The sequence below is a fragment of the Hippoglossus stenolepis genome, chromosome 22 (assembly GCF_022539355.2).
Source record: "Hippoglossus stenolepis isolate QCI-W04-F060 chromosome 22, HSTE1.2, whole genome shotgun sequence".
NCBI lineage: Eukaryota > Metazoa > Chordata > Actinopteri > Pleuronectiformes > Pleuronectidae > Hippoglossus > Hippoglossus stenolepis.
The window spans coordinates 4928435-4953069 of NC_061504.1; the positions used below are offsets into that span (position 1 = coordinate 4928435).

At 41.5% G+C, this 24635-nt stretch overlaps 1 protein-coding gene across 2 annotated transcripts in view; it reads right to left on the reverse strand.

The window, feature by feature from the left end:
* Positions 1 to 23825, reverse strand: part of ptprz1b (protein tyrosine phosphatase receptor type Z1b) — a 64850-nt gene extending 41025 nt beyond the window's left edge. For both annotated transcript variants that reach the window (XM_047338490.1, XM_047338489.1), the window contains exons 1-2: positions 23405 to 23825; positions 1161 to 1229 (exon numbers count right to left, since the gene is read on the reverse strand). In XM_047338490.1, the coding sequence (XP_047194446.1) occupies positions 1161 to 1229; positions 23405 to 23468 (133 nt within the window). In that variant the 5' untranslated portion in view covers positions 23469 to 23825. The remainder of the gene's footprint in view (positions 1 to 1160; positions 1230 to 23404) is intronic.
* Positions 23826 to 24635: the final 810 nt, after the last annotated feature.

Consider the following 24635-nt stretch of genomic DNA (forward strand, 5'->3'; position numbering starts at 1 on the left):
ATTCAGTGTAGCAGCCCCGACCATTTGAACTCTTTCCCAGCAGAGATCCACACTGCCCCATACCTGGACACCCTTTAAAAAAAACAAAACAACTTTTGTCCTTCAGCCACCATTTTCACTATTATTTTCAGTCCTTGGTTTGTAAAGCGGCCTTAGCGTTCGTTGTTGTTATCATCGTCATTATTATTTTTATCACCGCATCATCGCAGCCGTTTCATGGTAGACTAGCATTGTTCATTTTTCACATCAAGCACCAATTGGAGGACATTTGGGCTTATATTTTGTATTGTTGAACCTGTCAGAGTAAGGAGTCATGCTGTGATGACTCCACAAATAATAACACTCTTACTGATGAAAAAAGCCCAACACCCAACAGCAGCATTCAGTGTCAGGCCGATCAACTCCCTCAAACAGGCTGTAATGTCTTTGCTGTGACGCGGCCAGCACAAGCTTCTATATTCTTGGGTAACAAGGTGACGAGTCCTGCGTCATCTGACTGGTTACATAAAAAGAAGCTACAGTGAGGACATCAGCACCTTTCTGAAATCCAGAGATTTTCAACAAGAAGTATTTGGACTAGCCACGCAAAAAAAAGAGGTAGACCGCCCTGTAAAAACATGCTGGGTGCAGCGCTTTCTCTCTAGGCAGGCCCATGGGGACACATTCACTCGCTCCTGGTTGGGAACAAAAGACTGCTCATGAAAAATGCTGGTATGCTTGTCACACTGAAAAAAGAAATACATTTGTATTTGTGAAATGTATCTTGTGCCTTAGATGTGCTTGGCTGATTAAATCCCCATAGAGCTGTCAGATACACTATGTGACTGTAATGAATGACTTCAAGACACTAACACCACCCACAAAGCACAATCTGTAACAAGTTGTATATTTCTTTGTAGTTTTAGTACTGTTATGTATTGATCAATGTATTTCACTTTGCATTTATTCTTTTATTCACTGCACAGAGCTGTTGCTGCCTTTTTACAAGTTCTCTGCACAGGTATACTCTCAACAATCCAACTTCCTGTCAAATACCACCTACCACTGAAAACACTGGGAATCTGTCAGCTGTGCAACGCCTGCGTAAGAGTTACATGACAACCGGTTTTACAATTGTAAGGACAGGAAATGGAAAAGGTTAAAAATGGACTCGCACAGACCTGAGTACGACCAGTCAATATCTTCTGGGAGTTTCTTCAGGCCTCGGACCAGTGGCTCCACTGCCACAACTACAGGAGAAAGAGAGAGAGACAGACACACAAATATTAAGAGAGCTGTTCTGTATTTTCAAAACCAACTGACCAATGCAACCATGACCTGACCAGATGCTGTGTGGCAGTGGCATATACATGACAAGCTTCAGGGGATATGTCTCATATCCAGTCATTTTTTACTCTCACTTTTCCTCTCTGACTGAAAGAGGATAAATATATCCATAATGTTCAGCTACATTTACATTTACAACAGACCAAAGACTAATGTTGTGTTCATGGGTCATAAGTTTCATTTGAATTTGTTCAGCTGCCACTGAACACTGTTAATGTCAATAAAGGTCTAAATGATTTATGATGTTTCTGAGTTGTAGTGGAAACAAAACACTAACCTGTGGTCTTGCCAACACACACACACACACACACACACACACACACACACACACACACACACACACACACACACACCTCCAAAAATCAGCTGTTATCACTACACTGTCCACATCTTTAAAGGGTGCAAGCCATTAGGGTTTTTTTCAAAACACAACACACACACACACACACACACACCTTTCTCTCCCGTCGTAGTAATTTTCACTCCGGGACAGTGGAGGATACAATGATGTATGAAGTCACAGGTGGAGGACTGGATGTGTGAATTTGTGTGAGTGCTATTTGCCTCAGGGCTGAACAAGCTGAACATTCGCTAAAAGCTCGGTGTCTCTCTCCTCTTGCTCCTTGACACACACACACACTCTTCCTCAGTAACTACTTAAGTCTATCTCCCCATTTTCACTTTCTTTATACATTTATATCTTTATATCTTCCTGCTAATCTCGTAACAGTCAATGGTGCATGTAATGGTCAGTAAATAAGTGATTACAGAGAATTTATGTTGTCTATATAATAGGCCACACAGTTGGTCCGGCACGACCGCTGTGCCAACCCTTTAAACCATTAGATCTGTAGCAGAGTGAGTTAATGGCATCTGAATAATGTAAGCAACATTATCAAGTGTTATGGCCTATACTGAGAAAGACATGCATTCAAAACTCGACATTAACACAATTGTGGTTGAGAGCGACAAACTTCATCCTCATTATTTTAATTTTGAGTTTTCTCAGTCAAATGCAGTTAAATGGTAGTTGGACTGTAGCCCTTTTCTGTTTTTTTTTGACCACTTAAAATTCTTTACAGCACAAGTCACACTCACCCACTCGCACACACATTCACACAAATCACTTGGTCGATCACACATCCTTCACACCCACAGCTGTCGGGGGGCAATTTAGTCGAGATGTTCTGATACTAACATCAATATGTCATTACTGCTGAAAATGCAGAGCCAGGCATCGACGAGTGTGCAAATTGACGCACCAATCCGATACATCACGTCTTCAAATTGCATGAGTTTTAACCACATAAAAGTGCGATTTTCCTTTTTCCCCCTGAAATCACTTCTTCTTTGCTGCTTCAGAACAGACGTTGTGCTGTACTGCCACTGGCAAGTTTTGTTTCTAGGACAGCGAAGAAGATGGCCGGAGCCAGCTAGCTAAATTCACAGAAGCCAAAATGTCAGCTTATAAGCTAAAGTGCAATTTGGCAACATTTTCACACTGGAAAGTCCCACAAGTATAATGCCATATGCACCATATGCAACACTTCAAGGTCAAAGGATTTAACATGGGCGGAGACATCATCACTTCCATACAGGGTTAGACTTAGAAATATGTTTTATATGTTATTGTTTTTTTTAAATGCACTGGTATCGGATCTTTACTTGGCATTGAAAGCACAAAGTCAAGGTATCAGAATAGCAGAGGGAAAAAAATGGTATGGGCCCAAGGACACCACGGTATGTGGATTGAGGGAGCCAGGGATGGAACCACCGACCTTCTGTTTAGCAAAAGCTCCACCTCCTGAGCCGCAGCCGCTCTAATATGTGCATGTGCATTACAATGATCCTGTAAAGCACTTAACACACAAACAGATGGCAAATCTGATGTTTTTCATGGAATCAGGAAACAATGTAATGAGGCCTGTTGCTGAGCTACCCCCCCGATTATACCAACAGATTTTAATGTTGTGTGATTAGTGTGTAGTGAGGAAGAAAGAAATATATAAATAGATATAAATAGATGGATAGAAGTGGGTAAAGGGAATAAAAACCACAACACATCCCTTCATTTTTGATCTTTTGCAGCACACAGACATATCAAAAACCTGTCCTGTAAGAAGATGAAAGCCCCGTGTCGAGTCAGATTTAGGTCACGGACAGCTATCATCATATGCACAACATTAAGTCTGTCCATGCAGCACAGATGAACTCCGCATATAAAAACAGGGGCAGCAGGATAAAGCCGGATAATAATAAAAAAGAAAACACTCGGTAAATTACTGCACATACGCAACAGCTTACACTTTTTAACAAACCGTGTGCTGCTGAGCCACTGAAGACATGCGATGCAGTGCACCCCCATTCCTCCCGTGACATCTGTAAAATCTTCTGCATCAATGAATATTCAACAAACCTTGACACTGATGCAGCCACAAGGGGATTTTAATGTTGAATCTCACACTCGTTCAACTCATTTTGGCTCCTCTTCTTTTTCCATTGGAGACTGATGCTACCAGTATTAAATATTTTCTTTTTGGTGGATTTTTGGAGGTTGCATGGACCTCATGAGGAGCTAAAAACAAACGTCCCATGGGTCTCTACATCCATACTGCGACAATTTCATTTGAAAATTACGTTTTTTAAACTAAGAGGATCTCTATCCACACAAGCGTAAGAATTTAACTTCTAGCTGTGATTATTCATGATGCGTTCTACACTGGTAGCTGAGACCTGTGCTGGTTGATTTCTCCCGTAAGGGGGTCATGTGACAGAAGCCAGACGAATCAGCGAAGGCTACATCGTGACCAAAAAGACCCAATCAGCAAGTAGATGAGTGTCTACGTCATCGTTTTCAAACATCTGTGTTTCCGACCAAAACGAAGCCCCGGAGTTTTTAAACTAAGACGGGGACAGCAAGGTTTCCAAACTCTCTGTTTTAGCAGCTCTAAAACTCAGGAGTAGTGTGGATGCCAGGTGTATCCGTAGAAGAGTTGATGCATTTAAAACAAAAACGTACATAAATACTCTCTTGAAAAATCTGAGCGGTGACTCGATTCTTAGGCCTAAAAAGATTAATCCAAATCATGGTTAATAGCATGGAAGTTCAAAAAATAAAAAATTGAATACAGAAATCTTTTTATTTATTTTTTTTTTATGAATTGGAATGTGGATGTTTTGGATAAGTCTCCTGAGAAATTGTATAATAAGTCTCGGACACATAATCACTGTGACATACACCAGACCAATACCTAAATATAAAGTGATGAGAGATGGACCTAAATGTCTTTGTGATATAAGTCGATCGTGTTAAGAAAAGAAAGACTTAAAGAAAAGATGAATGAAAGGTAGATATCAGAGCGTACTGTGAAGCTCCAGCATCCTTCACACTGCTCTCTATATAACTCCAGTGTATCTGATGATTACATTCATGTGGGCACAAAGCAGCAGAGACTGATGAGAGAAATGAATGAGAGCGGGGAAAAGGGAGAAGGAGCCAAGAATGGAGTTGACTGTGGGATTGTGGCGTCAATAATGGCTTCATTAACATCACACTGTGAGGGATTTTAATCTAATTTGCCCTTGGCTACTCAGTGCGACACACACACTCACTCACACTATAAGTGAGTGCTTTTATGTGTGAATATATTTTTTATTTGAAAAGGAAACATTTGACATAAAACTGAATAGCTGTACAATTGGAATGGACTTTAAGTGTACTTCTATGTATGATAACTAAATAACAAGACAATGGATATATAAGGGTAATTCAGAATGTTTTGAATTCATTATAAAGGTTGATATACGCTGTTTTTACGATGATAGGAGATGTCCCTGAATCATATGACATATTACGTGTATATTGAGAAGTAATTTTGATTCAAGTGGGCATGTCAGGTATGTTTTAACAGTCAGGTAGCTCGTGTATAAAGGAAACACTGAGAACGCTGAGAAACGAGAGAGACAAACTGGCCATGAGCTCAGGGAAACACACAACTTAAATACACGAGCAAACAAGCACAGGTGAACCCAATAAGAGCGATGCAACAGGCTGGAAGGCAGACAACGACAGGAAGTGATTTACACAAGGAAATAAAAGCTTCAAAGTGAAACAGGAAATAAAGACCTAAAAGTACAAACAAAGAGATAAATCCAAAAAACCAAACACAACAAGGTCCAAGTCAATAAACATGAGTCCAACAAAAGAATCAGACCTTTTGACCATTGTGTTTCTTAATTGAGGTAATGTATGTCCCACATAGTTCAGCTGTGTGGTGACCTCATGGTAAGAGCTCAGAGACACATACAGTAGCTGTCTGCATATAAAAGAGGAACGAGGTGATGAGCCAGAACTGCACGGGCCGACAGCCAGCAGCAAAAGAGACACCAGTGCTCAGCTCTAAGAGCACAGCGGACTTCATTGCCGCAGGCTGACCATGCATGAAGCTCACAGCTGAATCACTGTGTTATTCCACCCATCTGCACTCAATCCGCTTTACCGGATCTCCCAGGGGGCTTCGGAGGCCTGACACTCAAGGTTTAGGTGACTGCTGCTGCAGCGACGAGCGTTTTCCGTGGAAGGAGTTTTACTCATCCAGGGAACGGTCAACGTTCATGCAGGTTTGCATTCCAACAATGTTCTGCTTCCGCCTCACTCGTTCACACTCCTGCTACATCTCTGATGAATCAGGCTCAGACCTAAACACGATGGAGTCGAGTACTGGTTTACAGTTGTGAATCTGTAATAAAAATATGCTTCAGCCTCAACTGTGTCCTACATTTTAACAAGAGAGAGAGAGGATGAGTCCAGGGCTGTGAGGGAGAGAATAATGAGGCAAAGTGAAATGAGTATGTGGGTCTGCCAGACACCTGATACCCTCATACTGAAGTGTCAGTCACTGAGCATAATTCTCTACAAGAGCTCTACTCATAAACATGTAATGTGGTGAAAACACAGGGGGCCAGTGATCAGTGAAGAGCATCACTTCTCACCTGTCAGTCAGGTGGATGTTAAAAGACGTATCATAGCAAAATGTTATTTTAGTATTTGAGGCATTTCCTGATAAAATGACATCTGATCTCATGTATTGCTGCTTATTTTAAGTCCTTGACTGACCCAATGCAAACAAAAGTGAGATTTTCAAGTTCAATTCAAATGTTGCACACATTTTAATAAAATGTTCGGATCATCTGCAAATCTGCATCCACTGTTATATCAATATTATTGATAGGACCGTGCCTTTATACCATGACTTCTTCAAAATAAAGTGCCAATCAAACCTCGCACAAGAGGAAACCAGGTCGGAAATTTGTCTCTCGGATTAACGTGAGGAGAGTTAGTTTGTCATGTCTTTGGTGCATCACATGCCAAATCTGCTTCTATACATTTGTCCCATTCTATTTTTATTGTTACACCTCACAACTTCTCGTCATTAAACATTAATTAATAAGCTTCATCAAGACTGTCAAGGAAAAAACAAAAAAATTCAATCCACAAAGCTAGCGATAACAATATTGTATAATACAATAAAGCATATAAACGAGGAGAGCAAGGGATTTAAACCAAAAAAGAAAAAAGACATGAAAAAGGAGAGCAGAAAGGGGTCAGATACAAAACAGTTGTATACTTTTTTTTACTTTTATCTATCTCTCGGTCAGGTAAACAACTCTCTCAGGTCAGGTTTTGCTTTTTGAAGAAATAATGATTAGTTTGAGACTCGCACAAAAAAATCTGGACCAGGTTCTTAAAAGTGAAGGTGATAATTCTACAGCCTTTCTACTCTCGCTCTCTCAAACAGTTTAATGTGTCTCCTCAGATCCACTTTCATCGATCCGTCACGTTCCCCCTCATTCCAGGAGAGATTTTTGATGGAGTGCTGAAATGTACCATTATGGTGGAGCCTCTCGCCCTTGGCCCTTACACTTCTTCAGTTACTTATATATTTCATTACGTTTCCTAGAAGGCCTCTCAATGACCCCAGAGACAGGGCATGAACTTTCCATTAAATGAGGACGCCTGAGCGAAAAACTTCTGCTGATACAGTAGCTGCTCTACTTGAGTTTGTGAACCCTCAGGCATTTATTGGATCACACGGTACCTAAAACTCTGCCTGTGCTTTAAACGCATCAAATTAAAGTCTAATAGAAACTAGTCTGGGTTTTTGAATTTCATGCAGCAACAGCCTGAGATGTTTTTTTGCTGCAGTCGGCTCTGTGTTATTAGTGTTGGGAGAAGTGAGACAGTCCCAGCTGAATACTGATGAATAGCACAGTGTTGGACTACAGGACCCCTGAGGGTGATTGAGCCCGAATCCCTCAGATCAGGGAATCATCCATCAGCTGCCTTTACACAACAACAATCTGATTTTTTTTTTTTTAACAAGAGATGTGATGAATGTTGTCCTGTTAAATGAAGCTCTGACTTCATCAGGGACAGGAAGCCTCAACCCTCAAGAGGAAAATGGTTCGGTGGATTTAGCTTTTAATCTGAAGGCTCATACTAGTAACTGTCTTCTTCTGGGAAGATGATGACATTTGTCATTTATTCATTTATCTTAAAATGACATGTTTACAGTCAGTGCTAAAGCAGGTGCATTGTTCCTATTACCCATTAAAGAGTAAGGATGTGGAAGTAAAAATATGTTGGAAACATGTTGAGCCAGTCAGGTGGATGTCAAACCACGTATCAGAGCAAAAATATTTTTCAGTATTTGAGGTATTTCCCCCAAAAAGTGATATCTGATCCAATGCATTGCTCCTTATCTTAAGTCCTGGACTGACACAATTCAAACATTAGTGAGATTTTTATTCAACATTAAGATAATTTGCAAAAGAAAATGCATCCACTGCTGTTGTGCCAATATTATAACAGAGATTGGCCCCGGGCCATTAAACAAGAGGAGAAATGTGATGACTTAATTAAATAAGGTGCCAATCAAACCCCTAACAAGAGGTAACCAGATGGAAAATGATATAGAAATATGGATTTTGAGTTTGTCTCAGGGATTAACGTGAGGAGAGTTACAGTCTCCTCATCATCTGCCACTATTTCTCATGTCTTTGGTGCATCACAGCTTCAGTGGAAGTTTAAGTAACATCTGCTTCATGTACACAAAGTCTGTTTCTACTACTACTGATTTTTTTTAACTCACACTTTGAAAATGCACAATAGAAAAACATTTAAACGTACAATATGCCACTATGGAGGCAAATACATGATTAACTGTAACTGACAGCAATGCTAACGGTGACATTACATAATAAAAGCATATGGAATAAACTGATATTTTATTCTTTAGTCTATCCTACTCAAACTGAAGTTAAAATAACCTCGTAAGAGACACACACAAATATACAGACACATTTTATATATATATATATAACTGAAAAAGCCTGGTGGGGAATCTCAGAATTTGGCTGCTCTCAACTACATACTACAGAATTCCTTGAGTACAAGTAAAACTAACGACTTGTAAATATCTTCTGCTAAGTGAAAGAAGTCGCAGATGACAACTGCCATAACTGATCATACATGAACACAGGAAACGTGACACCAGTTGACCTCAGTGTCACACACACACACACACACACACACACACACAGATACACACATACATACCGCCAGAGGCCAAGCTATAACTTATATAGCATTCAGCTGCGTTGAGTGTCAGCTGGTTAAATTATAACGCTCGACTTCTCCCTCATTCACTGTCTCACTGTTTCCGTTACCACGTTTTACTCTGCGTGTCACATTAGAAACTATGCACAGGACCATTAACAGCACGGTTACACACAGACAAGTGAGAGAGGCGCTGTAATATCCAAGTAGTGACCATACACTGAAATATTGGTAGGAGAGCACACACCATCATAATTTACTTAAAAACAAAATTTCTGAGACAATATCAACCACAAAACTGAATCCCAATCCTTCATATAGAAAATATATGTATGTATAAACTTAAAAGCTCAATTGTATGCATGTTTGTATGATCTCAGACATTTTGGGATCCTTCATGGTCCGTCTGTGTCCTGACGCTAACGCTGCAGCTTGAGAAAGACGTCCCCCGGTCATCTCATGTCCGCCTGACTGAACCGACCTCACGGTGAAGTCCAGCAGCGCAGGTTATGAGTTAACGAGATTAGGCGCCATATTAAATGCAGGATATTGTTTCTGAGCATTAAACAAACCCAGCATTGTTCCACAGGGACTGGACGGTATTAAAGCTGCAATATAAAACCTTATCAGACAAGCCAATCACTGGAATCTGTGTGCATGTGCGTGTGTGTGTGTGGTGTGTGTAGGTGACCGTGAGAATTTGGGGCCCCGTGTTGGAGGTGGTAATACAGCCGAACAGCTGCCGGGGTTAAAAAGCACACATGTGCACACACACGCTCACACACATGCATGCGCACACACACACATACAGTGTCAGGTAACACCCCTCTATGTCCAGTCTGATGGGGTATCAGAGACTCTTTTTGCAGACCTTTGGCTCCACAAACGTCTATTAAAACCAAACTGTTCTGATATTTAAAACTCGGCCTCGACCAAAAACACACACTGGGGACAACTGGACAGTGATTTCTGCGCAGGTTTCTGTCGGATCTCAAAAGGACAAAAGGTTCAGAATGATTTAAGGTAATTGGAGGTGGACAGCTGGGGGCGGCCTCAGTCGTCATGGGCTGAGCTCGTAGATCTGGTTTTTGTTTTTGGTATCACATGTACAGCATGAAGCCGGACAAATTTCTGATCCTTTGCATAACGCTCCAGTGCGACAAATGTAAAATGACTCTGTAATGTGCTCTGTGCTCTGTGATCACACTGGCACAGTTTCCGAACTCACATTAAACTGCAGACAGAAGAATCTGGCAGTATTTTAAATGAATAATACCCACAGTGACAGCACAGGTCAGTGCGTGATACATGAGCTGCTTTGGGGTTAAATAAGTATCTTTTCCATCCACTATTTCAACTGCAGTTGGTATGTAAAGAAAACCTTATATGTAATTAATTTGAACCCAGGGAGATTCTATGGTGGCACAACATTGTCTATGTAACCTGACTGTTATTAGTTATATATTACATCAATAGAACATGTATAAATATGTATGAATACAATTTGTAACAGAATTAAAAACCATGTCATGATGCCTGTATGTTCTTTCAGTGCATTTCCCAGGCATCCGCATAAAGCTGAAACTTCCCATGATCCCATGCTGTGCCATTGCCCTTTGACGGATTTGAAAAAAGAAACAAAAAAAATCAATAGTGCAGGTCCTGTCTGTACTCCCAAGCAATTTTCCAAGTTTAATCCAAATTGGATTAAAACTGGCCGAGTAATGGCTGTGACAGACAGATACACAGACAGACACCACTAATTATACACCAGCCTGCTACCGCCTAGCACGGATGTAATGAAAAGAGGCTCTGATAATTAAATATTCAGCAACTAAATGAAAGCTGAGATTCAGGCTTCCTTAATCTGAGGCTATTCAGCTGTAAAACCTTTCTGAATAACTCCTTATTTTGTGAATAATGCAGCCAATGGTTAATATGCAGCTACTATAGCTTTTTCTTTCATTAGCAATAAATCTGTCACTTTATCACGATTAAATGACAAAATGAATGTTGCTTTTGGAAAATTAATTTTGATCATTATTGTCCATGTTTCAACACTAAAGAGATATAAAGAATACTCAGTATTGCAATGTATTTCCAAATGGATTCACGGTTTGCCTGATGACAGATGGTCACTTATCATCCAAGGCTTCATACCTGCACTGTACCTGCTCAAGCAAACAGCAAGAGCTCCCTTCCTCACTTTTTCTCTGGCCTAAATTTGAATGTTTCTATCCAGTCAAATGGTGTTTCCTCCTCAGCGCATTTCGCTGTTACAGTTTGACTTTTTTCCCCCCTCTTTTTTTCTGAGCTGCCCAATTACACTCCAATCACCCCCAAGCTTGGGTTAAAGCCAAATGTAAAGGGAATGGATGAGCGTGTTTCCTCCACAGTTTACCCTGGAGCTGAGATATTTCTGATGATCTGTGAGTGGTGCAGGCCCTGCAGGGGACTGACCTCAAATCTCTGCTTCCAACTGGAAATCAAAACCAGGCAGGCAGCACATATCTTATCAAAAAACCTATGAATAAAAGACGTGCATAGAAACACACACACACACACACACACACACACACACACACACACACACACACACACACACACACACACACACACACACACACACACACACACACACACACACACACACACACACACACACACAAAGACGTGCAGTGATCCAGACATGGGCAAACACAGACCATTTATCCAGGGGTGAAAGTATCGAGGCACATTTACCCTTGTTACTGTAGCAAAGTGTTTGTATGTGTACATCAGTAACCTCAGTATTAATTAAATTGAAATATTCTTCACTCAAATGTTATGTGGATTTATTTTTTGAGTGAGCTGAAGAGTTGGATTTAGAGCAGATTGTGGAGGATGTTGAGTGATGTTCAGACCTTTGGTTCAGACGGATTAAATGTACAAATGGCTGATTGTTGTATGTCACTGTAGAGAGGAGAGCATCAATATCTACTGCATTGCCTAGCAACATAGTATTTTGTGCTTTTTATTCTAAGGTTAATTTAAAATATATGACAGCTACTTGATTTATGCATCTTAATATTACTACAAAGTTTATGGACACCCACTAGACGGCCATAACCTATTTAAATACCAATGCATATAGACCTGGTATCCCAGTTTTTCATCCATGTGTTTTCTGTGCATCCAGGCAGCAAGTTCTGCTTAATCCACTAAGCTTTTATGATTGCGCATGTCCACCTCAGTTGTGTGAGTGTGTGTGTGTGTGAGTCACTAATCTGCCTTAGTTTGAGCAGTCAGATGCACCATTTCCATCTGCTTGGTACAAATTGAGAAAAGACTGCACAGGGTGTGTGTGTGTGTGTGTGTGTGTGTGTGTGTGTGTGTGTGTGTGTGTGTGTGTGTGTGTGTGTGTACAGTATGTGAACAGTAATCCCGTAGGAGTTCAATGGAGCGCAGCTGCAAACTAACACAGCAGCTTCTGGTGAAGATCTTTAAGATGTTCTTGTATCTGAAAGCTCTGATCAGTGGTTAATGTGAAGAGCGGAGCCTGAAGTCTGCTCCTGTTTTAAATCAGTGGAAGAAGAACACTTAAAAAAACAATGACGAAGAAAAATAAGGACATCTGGCTTTGTAAAGGGTTGTAAGATATTATTTGGTTTTCTTTTAATATTAAAAGTTCGGATTCTAACCAAGAAGAGAGACCTTGTTTAGTTGAATTCATCTAACTTTAAAAACTCAGCTGCTAATCAACAAGTGTCGAGGCTGTGGATGATCTACTAAAGAATCCAGTCAACATGTTTTCCATCAGCATTCAGACTCAATCAGCTAAATCTCCATGACAACAGTTCACAGCGTCATGACAACAGAGGGGCCCCCCGATGGCGTGCGGAACACCCTGACTTCCTGTCGGCTTGCTGCTCCGACTCTCTCCATCGCCATGGATACAAAACCATCCCCTCGCCTCTCTATCCTTCAGTGCGGGGTCACGCCCCCAATTCCTCACTTGTCTGGCAGGCAGCAGACATGCGCTAGCAAACACAAACACACTGGGATAATAGCACAAAGACACGTATTTGGACACATATGCAGCCTTAGACTTGCAAACATAACCCTTACACTAAAAAAAACATGCACACGTTTATTTGACTTTTTGCACTTTAGAGTGGCCAGTTTGTCTTAGTGCCTGTTTCTCTGCGTTAAGTGTTCACTTCCTACACAGGCTACCTGACTCAAAAAGAGTTCTTAATATACACGTAATATGTCATAGGAGTCAGGGACATCTCTTTTCATCGTAAAAAAAAAATAAAGCATTAATCAGCCTTTATAATGAGTTTAAACATTTCTAAAACATTTTGAATTACCTTTATATATATATATATATATATATCTCATATATGTGAAATTGTACAGCTTTTCAGTTTTATGTCAAAAATGTCCTTTTTCAAATGAAAAATATATTCACTCAATGATTCTTATAATGTGTGTGTGTGTGTGTGCATGTGTGTCCTCCCAAAGATCTCCATTGAAATGTGTGTGTGTGTGTGTGTGTGTGTTGTTATGTGTGTGTGTGACAACAGTGGGCAGTCGGCTGGTGGGGGGTGGGGGTTAATCAACTTCAACCCACCAATTGGTCACAGTTGCAGCCCCCTCATGAACTTTCTCACTGGGAAAAATAAAGTCGGCCCAGAGCTGGATTGAGTTCACTTCCACTATGCTCGTCTCTGAATTCCACTCTCGACAAAGCAATCGAGGAGCCTCTATTAACTTTCATCAGACTAGCTGGTTCCCATTCACTCCATCGCTGCAGCCCATGAGACGAAAGCACCGCAGCAAAATGCCAAATTTATATGAAGAAAAAAAAAAAGAAAAACTGCTGACTTTCAGTTGTAATTTCAGTCTTTGTTTCTCTCTTTGAAGTCAGCCATTCTCTGAATAATAAAAAGGTCATCGACAAGATAATTTGCTATTCATCTTCCTCTGTGACTTTCATTATGTTTTTCACAATGTTTACACGTCCAGCTGTTTTCTATCTCTCCGGCTCACAAACTTGGTTTAATGTCACCTTATCAATTCAGATTGAGTCAAATTGGAGTTGAAACTGGGAAGGGACACTCTGATGATACTGTAAATATGTCTGTGTTGCCTTTGCCAAGAAGGTTATGCCGTATTACACAAAAGAGCTTGGTCTAAGGATGTTATGGGTCAGGAAAGAATCCATTTCTTAATAAATGAGCAAACCCAAGACAAACGTCGCTCTCACGTTCAACAGGGTGACAGGTACACAGACTAAATAGTGAAGAGAAGTTCTTGCATGACAGAGAACACTATTGCATGCTTCTTGCGGGTGAGCGCACAACTGCATCTGAAACTACGATGTCTGACTGTCTGTGAGGAAGGTAAAAACTTTATGGACAACAGTGTGAGCATGCAGCAAAAAGCGCTGCACACATCTATACAATGCAGAAACAGAGCAAAACACCAAGTAAGAAATCTCTTATGTTACATATTATGGTCCATTATAAAACTGTGTCCGGACAAATTAGAATATGGTGGGCCGCCATGGTCTAGGATTGTAATTGAAAATATGTAAGAAAGGAAGGCTGACGGAGAACAAGAACAACATTCCTGACAATTGAGAAAGTGGAACTTGCACATGTTTGGTGGTTTTGCTTCAAAATTACAGCTATTTATTTCATTTCAGTCATTAGTTGACAAATCAACTAACTGTGCAGATCTAAGCTCTACTGCATCCTATACAACAAAAAAGCTGGTCTTTTTCAAATTAAGACATAAAGTTTGGGCATTGTTCCACTGTTGATATTCTACAATGGAAATAAAATAATCAAACTAATTCCAGTTCACGCCTTTAGCAACATCATGCAGAGAAAGTCACCAGAGCAGTGCGGTGGGCTGAGCTCTGCCCTGATCTGTCTGACCTCTGATGGTGGTCCATAGATGTTAAACAAAGGCTTTGAACGGTCACACGGGTCAATCACAGGAACCCCATGACAGAAAGAACAATACTTTACAACAGAGAAACCTGTGGTTGTGACGCACTGTGGAAGGAACATGCTCAGTCATCAATTAAGCTCTGCTCCAGAGCACACACGTGAATGAAATAGTTCTACAAGCAGCCAATGGAACCAGATGGATCCAGCTCTTATAGGTCAATAGTCTGGTTATCACTTCTCCAACTTAACACGTACACAACGAGTTTAGAATAGCCCTGAATGCTGAAGTGTGGCCATGTGTGTGTCTATGTTTGTACATGACAAAGTCTCGTACTTCCATTAGCTGGCCCGCCGAGTGGCAGCGAGGTTCTCTGAGGACTAAGGCTCTCCGGTAGCCTTGGTCCTCGGTGCCAGCCTTTTAAAAACACAACGGTGGCTTTTGTACGTGGGCACCGACAGAGACAGACGGCCATTGTCAGCGGCTGTAACTTCAGACAGACCTCTTCGGGCTGGAGAGACTGCAGAGAGAGCGCTGGCATTCTGTGGTTTCAGCGACTTGGTTTCACTCTTCCTCTCCTTTTCACCTTTTTGTTCTCTGTGATGCGGCCTTCATCCTCCCTTTCTACTACTTTAAACTCCTCTGCTAGTTATCCCCACTTCCCCTGCCCAAAAATGTTGAATCGATATCCTTCCTCTAGTGACTCCAACTTCACCTCCTCCTTTAGAATCATATTATTAGAGAATTACAGAGAAGGATGTAAAACACAAATCATTATTTTATACACTAATTACAAAGCACAACATTGTGAATGACTCCTCAGGCAGGAGGAACTTGAAGGTCATGCTGAGTTCTCATTGGGAAAGCAGTCATTAATAAAAGGGAAGCTAGTCAGATGGTCGATCAGCATCTGAAACGCCATCACCTCGCAGCTTTACAGCTTCAGAACCAGTGGGTGCTGAAAATGTCTGTAACTCTCTGAAATCACAATCCAATGGTCACACCCAGATGTGCAGGGTTGAGGGAGTGCGCAGGATTTGAACTTTGTTGTAAAACTCAGTCACAAGGATTTCAATGGAGTATTAGGGTGATTCTGGATAAAAGAATATTGCTTCCTCACTCTTAATGACAGCTGGCTCTTCACGAGGGGGTCATTCAAAACAGCTATTAACACATTTGCCTAACTCCTAGGTCATACAACAAGTATTATGTACAAGTTAATTTTGAGGAGCTACTTGGAGCTACTGTGGAACTATAGTCCCAAATATTAACTTCCTTTATTTCCTTCAAAAACAGCTCTGGGACGTTTTTAGCTTGGTGCTTTGTATGGAACAGCCGCTGTAGTTACCTTGGCCTCAGTGTGCAGTCTTAAAATGGATTATGATGGAGAGGAAATTCTCAAACAACTCCTGCAGCATTACTAACTTCTCCCTTTTTATGTTGTCTCTCACAGCTAAATACACTTTGCCCCCTCGCCTCTTCATAACTCAGGAGCTCTACGAGCATTTGTTTGATATAGTGATTTACCGGTTAAGAAGTGGATGATGCTGCAGAGGCTGTTTGGGAAGTTTCTATTTTAGCCACATGACTCGAGGTCGGCATTGGAAACCTGACGACTAATGTTGCTGATCTCCATGAAAGCAGGTTGTAAACCTTTCACGGGCAGACAGGATGAAGTGAAGAGGCGGAGGAAGGAAGAAGGAATGGCAGGGTCATTGTCAATGACCCACAAAGAATAGTAACAATTCATCTATGCAGCAAATCATATTGGAGTCAATGATGATTCCAGCCCTCCTCACATCTGTGTCTGCTCTGTTGAGCTCTACAAGAGAACCTACTAACCACTGTGTTCCACTTTCATCTTTAAGACTTTCAATATCTAACAATCGCTGCTCAGGATTGCAACCACAGTAACTAGTGAACAAACTTTTGAGTGACACAAGTGTTTCACTGAGCTGAGTTCCTTGTCCAGGCTGCTCTGCATCAAAGAGATCCAGCTGTCCTCATGGCACAGACTGGCTCCAAAATAACCATGACCGTACGCTGCAGCCACAATGAGAGCAGACTGCAGCTAAGTGGATTTGAGAATAAGAGCACTTGTGAATAAAATGCTTTAGATGGAGAGGCCAGTAGAGACAGTGAGAGAGGGGGGGGGGAGACAAAATATTACAGCAGAGAGCAGCCAATCAATTATTCAATGCAACATCTGTGGTGACGATAACCCACTTCTATCACTACAGTCAGAAAATATTTCAAGTTTGGTTTTCAAATTAAGAGAAGAGATATGAAGTCTGCATAGTACATCAGACCATTTCTGAATGCTAAATCGAAATGATGAGATAGTGAGTCATTATTTCAAGTTAATAAGTCATTATATTGAGATATTAAAGCAACACTATGTCGTTTTTATACCTTAAAATAACAGCATCACACCATTTAATGGGACACAAACTTACAATGAGGAGAATGGCATTTCTGTCATTGCAACAGCAATGAGACATTAACACATCATTTTGAGTTGGTACGTTTTTATTTTTAAAAGGGTTGTCATTAAAACGATTTAAAGGACTTTTTGACAAAGTGGTGGAAATGTTAGCACAGAACTGAAACTCTACAAACTTCAAAAACAAATCATTTTTCTCTCATTCTGAGGATTTAACAATCTGAATGAAACGTTTTACCTCAGTTTCTCCTTCCCTCCAATTTGAATGCCAAAAACAGAAATCTGATTATATATTTTTTTCCCGCTAAAACCAGACAGTTAAGAAGGCTTTGGGAAATCGTGCTAACAAGATTTCCCTCAGTGAAGATTTTTATTTGGCTGGTTTACAGAGCTTGACTCGAGCATGCTGCGAGTGTGTGTGCATGTGTGTAAGTGTGCATGAGTATAAGTTGGTGCACACACACATAATCTCATCTTAAGCAGGGTTAAAGCTAGAAGGAGGGAGACACGCAATTATATCTCACTGCCCTATACTGAAGTGTATACTGTACTATATACAGTCACATAAAAGAGGAGATGAAAATAGATGGATTAAAAATAAACTGAAGTGGGATATATGCTCTGGCATGGACAGTGGGATATTAGTGCCAGTGTTCCCTAAGTTAACAGACCAGTCTCTCACCGTGTCAAATCAGAGGATTTCAAGATCATTAACTGTTCACAATTTGCCAATTCTTCCAAAATAAATGAAAACAATGCAGTTTTAAAGTGACAGTCAGCAGCATCCTTATAAATGTGGTATTTCATTCATTATAACTGAATGTGGAAGTGAGGGAGGCATTGTGGTGTATGGCACCATGTTGAGCTTATTAAACAGGTGGTGTATTGGTCAAATGAGCCCATATTTAAACACAGTTTCTTGTATTCACTTCTATTCTTTCATTCAGGTGTAGCTGTCTTATTGATCACGATTGGGAAGATTGGGAAACTTATTGATTGGGAAACAACAGTATCACATCAGTTCTCAGTACCAGGAAACATCCACACTACAACAACTTGAAAATGCATCAACTCTGCTAAGTATACGCCCGGGATCCACACTGCTCTGGAGATTTAGAGCCGCTACAACAGAGAAGTTTGAAAAATCCAGGGCGGCGTTGTAGTCTGTACAGTCAGCGTAACATCAAGCAACATGGACAATCAATTACAAGCGATGCTGACCCTGTTGTCTTTGCAAACAGCTGTTCTGTAGCTAAATTCTGCCTTTTACAAAGATACAAATGTTTACAAGTGTAGGAGATTAGCCATCTGGGACCTTTCTGCAACCAACAACCAAATGCTTCCCGTTTACACAGGTACGTGCGTGCCCAGTGTACGTGAGCTGTTACTTGATATGCGTTTTCAGGCGTGCTAGTATGGACGGGGAATAAATCTGATAGGGAGATAAAACGCTCATGTGTACAGAGATTGTAGTGAGCGAAGTAGAATGGATGTAGCCTGAGTTTATGGACTGGAACATTTTGCATAAATGTGTGAGAAGTTACATATTATTGCTAACTTGATGGCAGAATAGAGACATTCACTTTTGAAATATACTTATTCCACGACTCTAGAGGCTAATAAGTAAATATTTTTGTCTTGTCCTTACAAATCTGGTCAATACTGCTTTCATCCGTCTTGTGATTTACGAGGTGTCTCAGTATCTCATCACTGTTCTCTTCATACAATTCATGGATTTACACATTCAGAATGCCAAGAGTACCAGAATGTGTGTGCCAGTGTTTTGTAGGCAATTAGTATGACACCATCAGGCATCCCCTTATGCCACCGGATGCAACCCCTATGGTTCGAACGCTGTGAGTGCACTGGTTGGCCAGATGGTATCTCACAGGGAGAACATATGATCACTGAACTCACATTAAACATTACACATGAGCTGTGACACTGTGCGTGGTGGCACGTTGGCTGGATTCGATTCTTTGTGGTTTCAAGATTTCTTGTTTGACATTACGCATAACACACAAGCACATTAAAGACACAGCACCACTGCAAAAGCCACAACTTGACTACAGAAGCCACAACATAAATGCAAAATCCACAGCACAACTACAAAAGCCACGGACAACAGCTCACTTGAGCGCAGTAAGTAACTCTGCTCGTTTCATCGTCAACATCTGTCGTCGGTCAATTTCATTGTGATTGTGTTTCCGCTGTGTGCCTTATTTGCTGTTGTGTTGTCACTTTGGCATTAATGAGCTCCTGTGAGTCATCTCGGCCACCTTAATAAAAACACACTCACACAAGTATTCCTCTCTCATATAAACACACAAACGCTGAATGAATGGTGGCAGTGCACTCAGTATAGATCCTGTTGGCATGCAGGCTGTGTCCCTCCAGCTAACCAATCACCATGCACCACCAATCTATTAATTCCACAGTGCATTGGCAACCCCTTCCAATTCAATCACTGTGGCTTAACAGCCCACTAAAATATATGTTCAAATATATGACTGTAACAAGACAATGGACAATGTGTTAGCCATTTAAGGCGTCGAGGCCCATGTCTTGTGAGCAACCCCTGCAAATATAACAGTGACTCATCTAATGCAGTCTGCTAGGGCGAGTGAATGCTAACGACTGGAAACAACCGGCAAACGCAGGCAATCACTGGCAGGAGGCTTCAGATTCAATATGTCCCGTTTGGAACGCTGGAGTCTGAGCTCCGTGTGGTGTCAAGTGTTCCGAACAGCAGAGAACAAAATCCCAGATACAACCATCACGCTGAGCCGCTTACTTTGAAATGTCTAACCTGCAGAATCACAATATATCACATGTCAGGATACTTGATGCATCAACACAGGAACACATTCTCACATCCCCCCCCCCTTACTGCACAACAGTGTGTATGGAATGACAGGGAGCAGGTGTGGAACCACCGTGGAGTCACATGCATGGTGTATATTATGAGAGAGAACCATGCTGTTACTAAGCATATGGCAACGTGAAGGACTCCAGCTAGAACACTTGAGTCCATTGAGCTGCAAAAGCCACAACAAGAGCAGTCACAATGGCGATTTGTGTGTGTGCTTTTGCACGGATGAGTGTGACTGAAAGGGCCAAGCAAGAAAATGTGTGAGCGTGTGATTCTGAGAGGCGAGCAGGCGTATTGTGGGACAGATGGCTGGAGGATGCTCCATTTCCTTTTCCTCTAAACGACTATAGAAACAGCATCTCTGACATAAACATTTGAAGGGAAATGAATCGAATTCATGACTACGGAGACATTCTGTGTGGTCATCAGCACTTCAGCAGTTAAACCCTGTGTATCAAGAGACTTATCACTGTTCTCTGTGTCACTCGGTTGGATGGACATCTTTACAGTCAAGAAGAAACAGTCATCTAATATTCAAGCTCTACTGGTAAATCTTCCAAACGACCCCACTTCTCCTCTCACTACATTACACCTTCTAGTAACTACATCACCTTACATATCACCTGCGCTGGCACAAATGTTGTCAGAAATGCTATAATCAGGTATGCACCTTTTAAATGGAATGAAGAGCAATCTGCCCTGCTGCTGAAGTTTTAGGTTCCTCTTGGTAGTTTGAAATCTTTGTTATCTGATGTTTTTCATTGTTTTTCACAGACCCTTCCGTCCCTACTCATTACATCCGTTTTTGTGCACGTCTTTTCAAATCTTGCGGATACAGATGAAACTAGGCCAAACAGAGCAGTGCCACCGAAATCATGGGGGGGGGGCAGTGGAGCTAATAGTTCAAGCGAGACGACCAAGCGGTTTCAACAACGGCGGAACTTTTTGGGGGAAAGAGTTGGTAAGAAACTCCAGGTATCTATATGATGGCGCCTGTTTACAATGTGGCCAATTTAGCCTCTGTCTTGAGTGGAACATTATCAGAACCTCCCCCATGTTACAGTTTGTTGTTTTTTGCTGTGATGACAGGTGAAGGAAGGAGTCAACAAGCAGTGGGCTGGAAATGGACAGTGAGAAATTAACTCATAATAAAAAGGCAATAGTAACACTGTGACAGATAGAAACAACAACTCAAATGCAAGCTCAAATGTAAAGAATAACAAAGCTCACCCACCATATCTAGCACCATTTGTGTCTTTATCAAGTTACAGAATCATAAATTTAAAAAAAAAAACGCCTCATTGGATCTTCTGGTTCAATCCGATCACACTAAATCTCGTCAAACATGGAAGATGCAGGTTTGAGCTCAGGACCTCAGATCTCTTCCCTCTTCAAATGAAAGTCATGAGATTCATCTCCTGTGCCTCATTTGAACGGTATGATAACCTTGTTAAGAATCGATGTTGAACGTTTAAGCTATTTGATTTCTCAAAGGTCAAATTGAAATGTCAACCACAGCTGTACCGAGGCCGGGTGGATGCAGACTAACAGGGGTCTGTCAGAGGGTTCAGGGGGGTCATCCATGAAGTCAGACTTTTTTACTTTTTCACTTTTGAAGCCAATTACAACCATAACAATATGTCAGCCAATAGTCTTAAAAAACACAATGAGATTATCTTATATTTTAAAGCGTTATGACCACGATTTACAGGTAAATGAGTGGGGCATTTTATACATGGTAAAAAGTAATTTTCAGCGCCCTCTGGAGGGAAAACCATTTAATAGCAGGACTGTTTCAAACCTTTCATATATCCGTTTTTTTCTGCCAGGAATGTATTTTTATAAATTAACTGACTAGACCAGTAAAGCTGCTTAAATTGTCCAATATATTGTCCCTGATGATATAACAGCCAAACTCTCCTGTGCCTCTATTTGATTTGGCAGAAATTTATACGTTTTCCCCCAAAGAGCTTAAGTGAGCTCCAAAGATTTTCCACTAACATAACCTCAAATAAATGTTCCTGCAGGAAGCAACGACTAAATCTAACTTTAAAAAAAAAATCAAATGTGATATTGCAGATGCCACTGGTCAAATGTTGGCAGGACAAATAAGGACATGATGCTCAGAGAGTGAAACTGCTCCACTGTTCTAGTTTGAGCGATGATTCGTCTTGTTAAGCTACTGACTGAAGGGCAATGCATGTCTTACTTATTTTCCTTTTTTTTTAATTCGTAAACAAACTGTATACAGAAATGATGCTTTTTACTTCCCCATCTGTGATCCAATTGCTCAAATTAGAACCAAGCCCCCTCTCTTGAATGTCTTCAGGAGGATCTGAAATTTGACATCTGCTCCACTGACTCTTGGACTAATTATTATTTTTCCAGTGAAAGCAGTCGACATAGGCTACTGTGAACAACATGTCGAAACATTTCTGGACTTGCATTCACAAACCTTCCCTTTGAATATATTTGTATATTAGGGGCCAGGGGGGCTGAAATATGTTTGGCCCCTTAAGTGTCCCTGTACTGTCAGTCATCTAAAAAAAATTATAAAATATTTACCTACTAACAATACGACAATGAGTAAAAAAAAGAAAATTGTAAATTGTGAAAAACTTAGATCCACCACTGATGCATATTGCCAGGATATTAGAGCAATGACTCCCTCATGACACAGGTCTTTAAATACAGGACAACGTGACACAAACAAATATGTGATATATACACACATTAGATGGATTCGGTTGCAGGAACTCAAAGTTGGAGCACATCTCCTCGGGTCCGCTATCCACTAAAAGACCAGAGCATCATCACACCGCCCAACGGTACATTTCATTCATACTTCAACTTGTGTTTGGGCAAAAATGGCTCAACATGTTTGAATCACCGGAATTGAAATCCGTGCACGTACTGCAGAGGAGACAGGAAAAACAAAATCTGAGCGCAAAGGGGACATTTAGCGGTGGAGAACACGTTTCCACGGAGGGAAAGGCATGCATTTAAGAAACATACACCCGACGTGCGAAATGCATCTTTTTGCAGATAGAGGAAGACGGAGGGAAGTGAGCAGACAATCCGGGGGAATCAAACGGACGCACGGGCTCAATGCAGCGAACACAGCATCACATGTCAGCCACCACCACAGTCACAATGAACGCCTTTTCTCTCCTTCCTCTCCTCCTCCTCCTCCTCACTTTCTTACCGATGTGGCAGAACAGCAGCAGCTGGGAAACGATCGCGTCGCTCCTGGCCAGTGTCGTCTCCATGGTGTCGGCGTGAGAACTGAACGTGGAGCGGCAGACGGTGCAGTTTATAAGGGACGGCCGTGCGGGCGGGCGGCGGAGCGGTCGGTTGGTGTGCGTAAAAGATGCGCTACCAGCTCATCGCGGCTCCTCCGCTGCCTCTGTACACTCGGATTGGCTCGGCTCGGTTCGGCCCAGCTTGGCTCGGTCTGGGTTTAAAGAGTGGGTTCCTCCCGGGCTGGCTGGAAGGATTTGGGGGGACGCGCTCCCTCACATGTATATGCCTCGCAATAAGGGGCGCGTTGAGTGCGCGCCGCCCACTGCCCCTCAGTGGAAAGGATTACAGCTCCTGTAACGTTGTCATGATGTTACAGGGACACAGTTATCTGTGCCACAGCACCAGTGTGATTCATATCCTATAGTAGAGATTTGTAGCAGAGGCGGATCTACGATTTTTCTAACCCATGGGCCATAAAGGGGCCACAATTTTCACAGAGGGGGCCAATTTTACATCCAACATTCATGCACAATTAAAGGAATAGTTAACCGATAAATGAAAATTCTCTCATTATCTGCTCACCACCATGCCGATGGAGGGGTGGGTGCTGCTCCTGTGGTGTCATCCAAGTGTCCGGAAGCCCCGGCCATCAAATTCAACTCGAATCTGTGTCATTTACACAACGTTTTTAGCCTGAATGTCCTCTGTTATCCTCGTCTGCAGCCGTGTTTGCGTGTCGATCCCAGCGGACATTTAGGGTAAAAACATGGCGGATGGACACCACAGGAGCAGAATGGAGGGTTTTTTCGGTTGTTTTTTTACTTTTGAAAAATCGATCCCCAGTTATTTGGGCCACTTTAGGTTCACATCCAGATGACACCTTGCTAAGTGCACCGCATGGTTGCCCAAAAAAGGCCCACATTTGTTTTGGACTATTTGGGCCATATTTGTTATTTTACAAGTGGGCAACTTAAGGCCCGCATCCATTTTGGTCGGGCGTCAAGAAGGCCAGAAATAATGCATTTGCAGTTTGAAGCAGATACATGAAATAAAAACAATTGATAGTTTAAACACTTGGCTTTCATTGTGAATAATTGCAATTTGAGTGATAGTGCAGGGGTGTGATTGAAAGCGTTACAAAATCTGACTGTGAAATGAATGAATCCTGTTCTCAAAACAAAACCTCAATAATT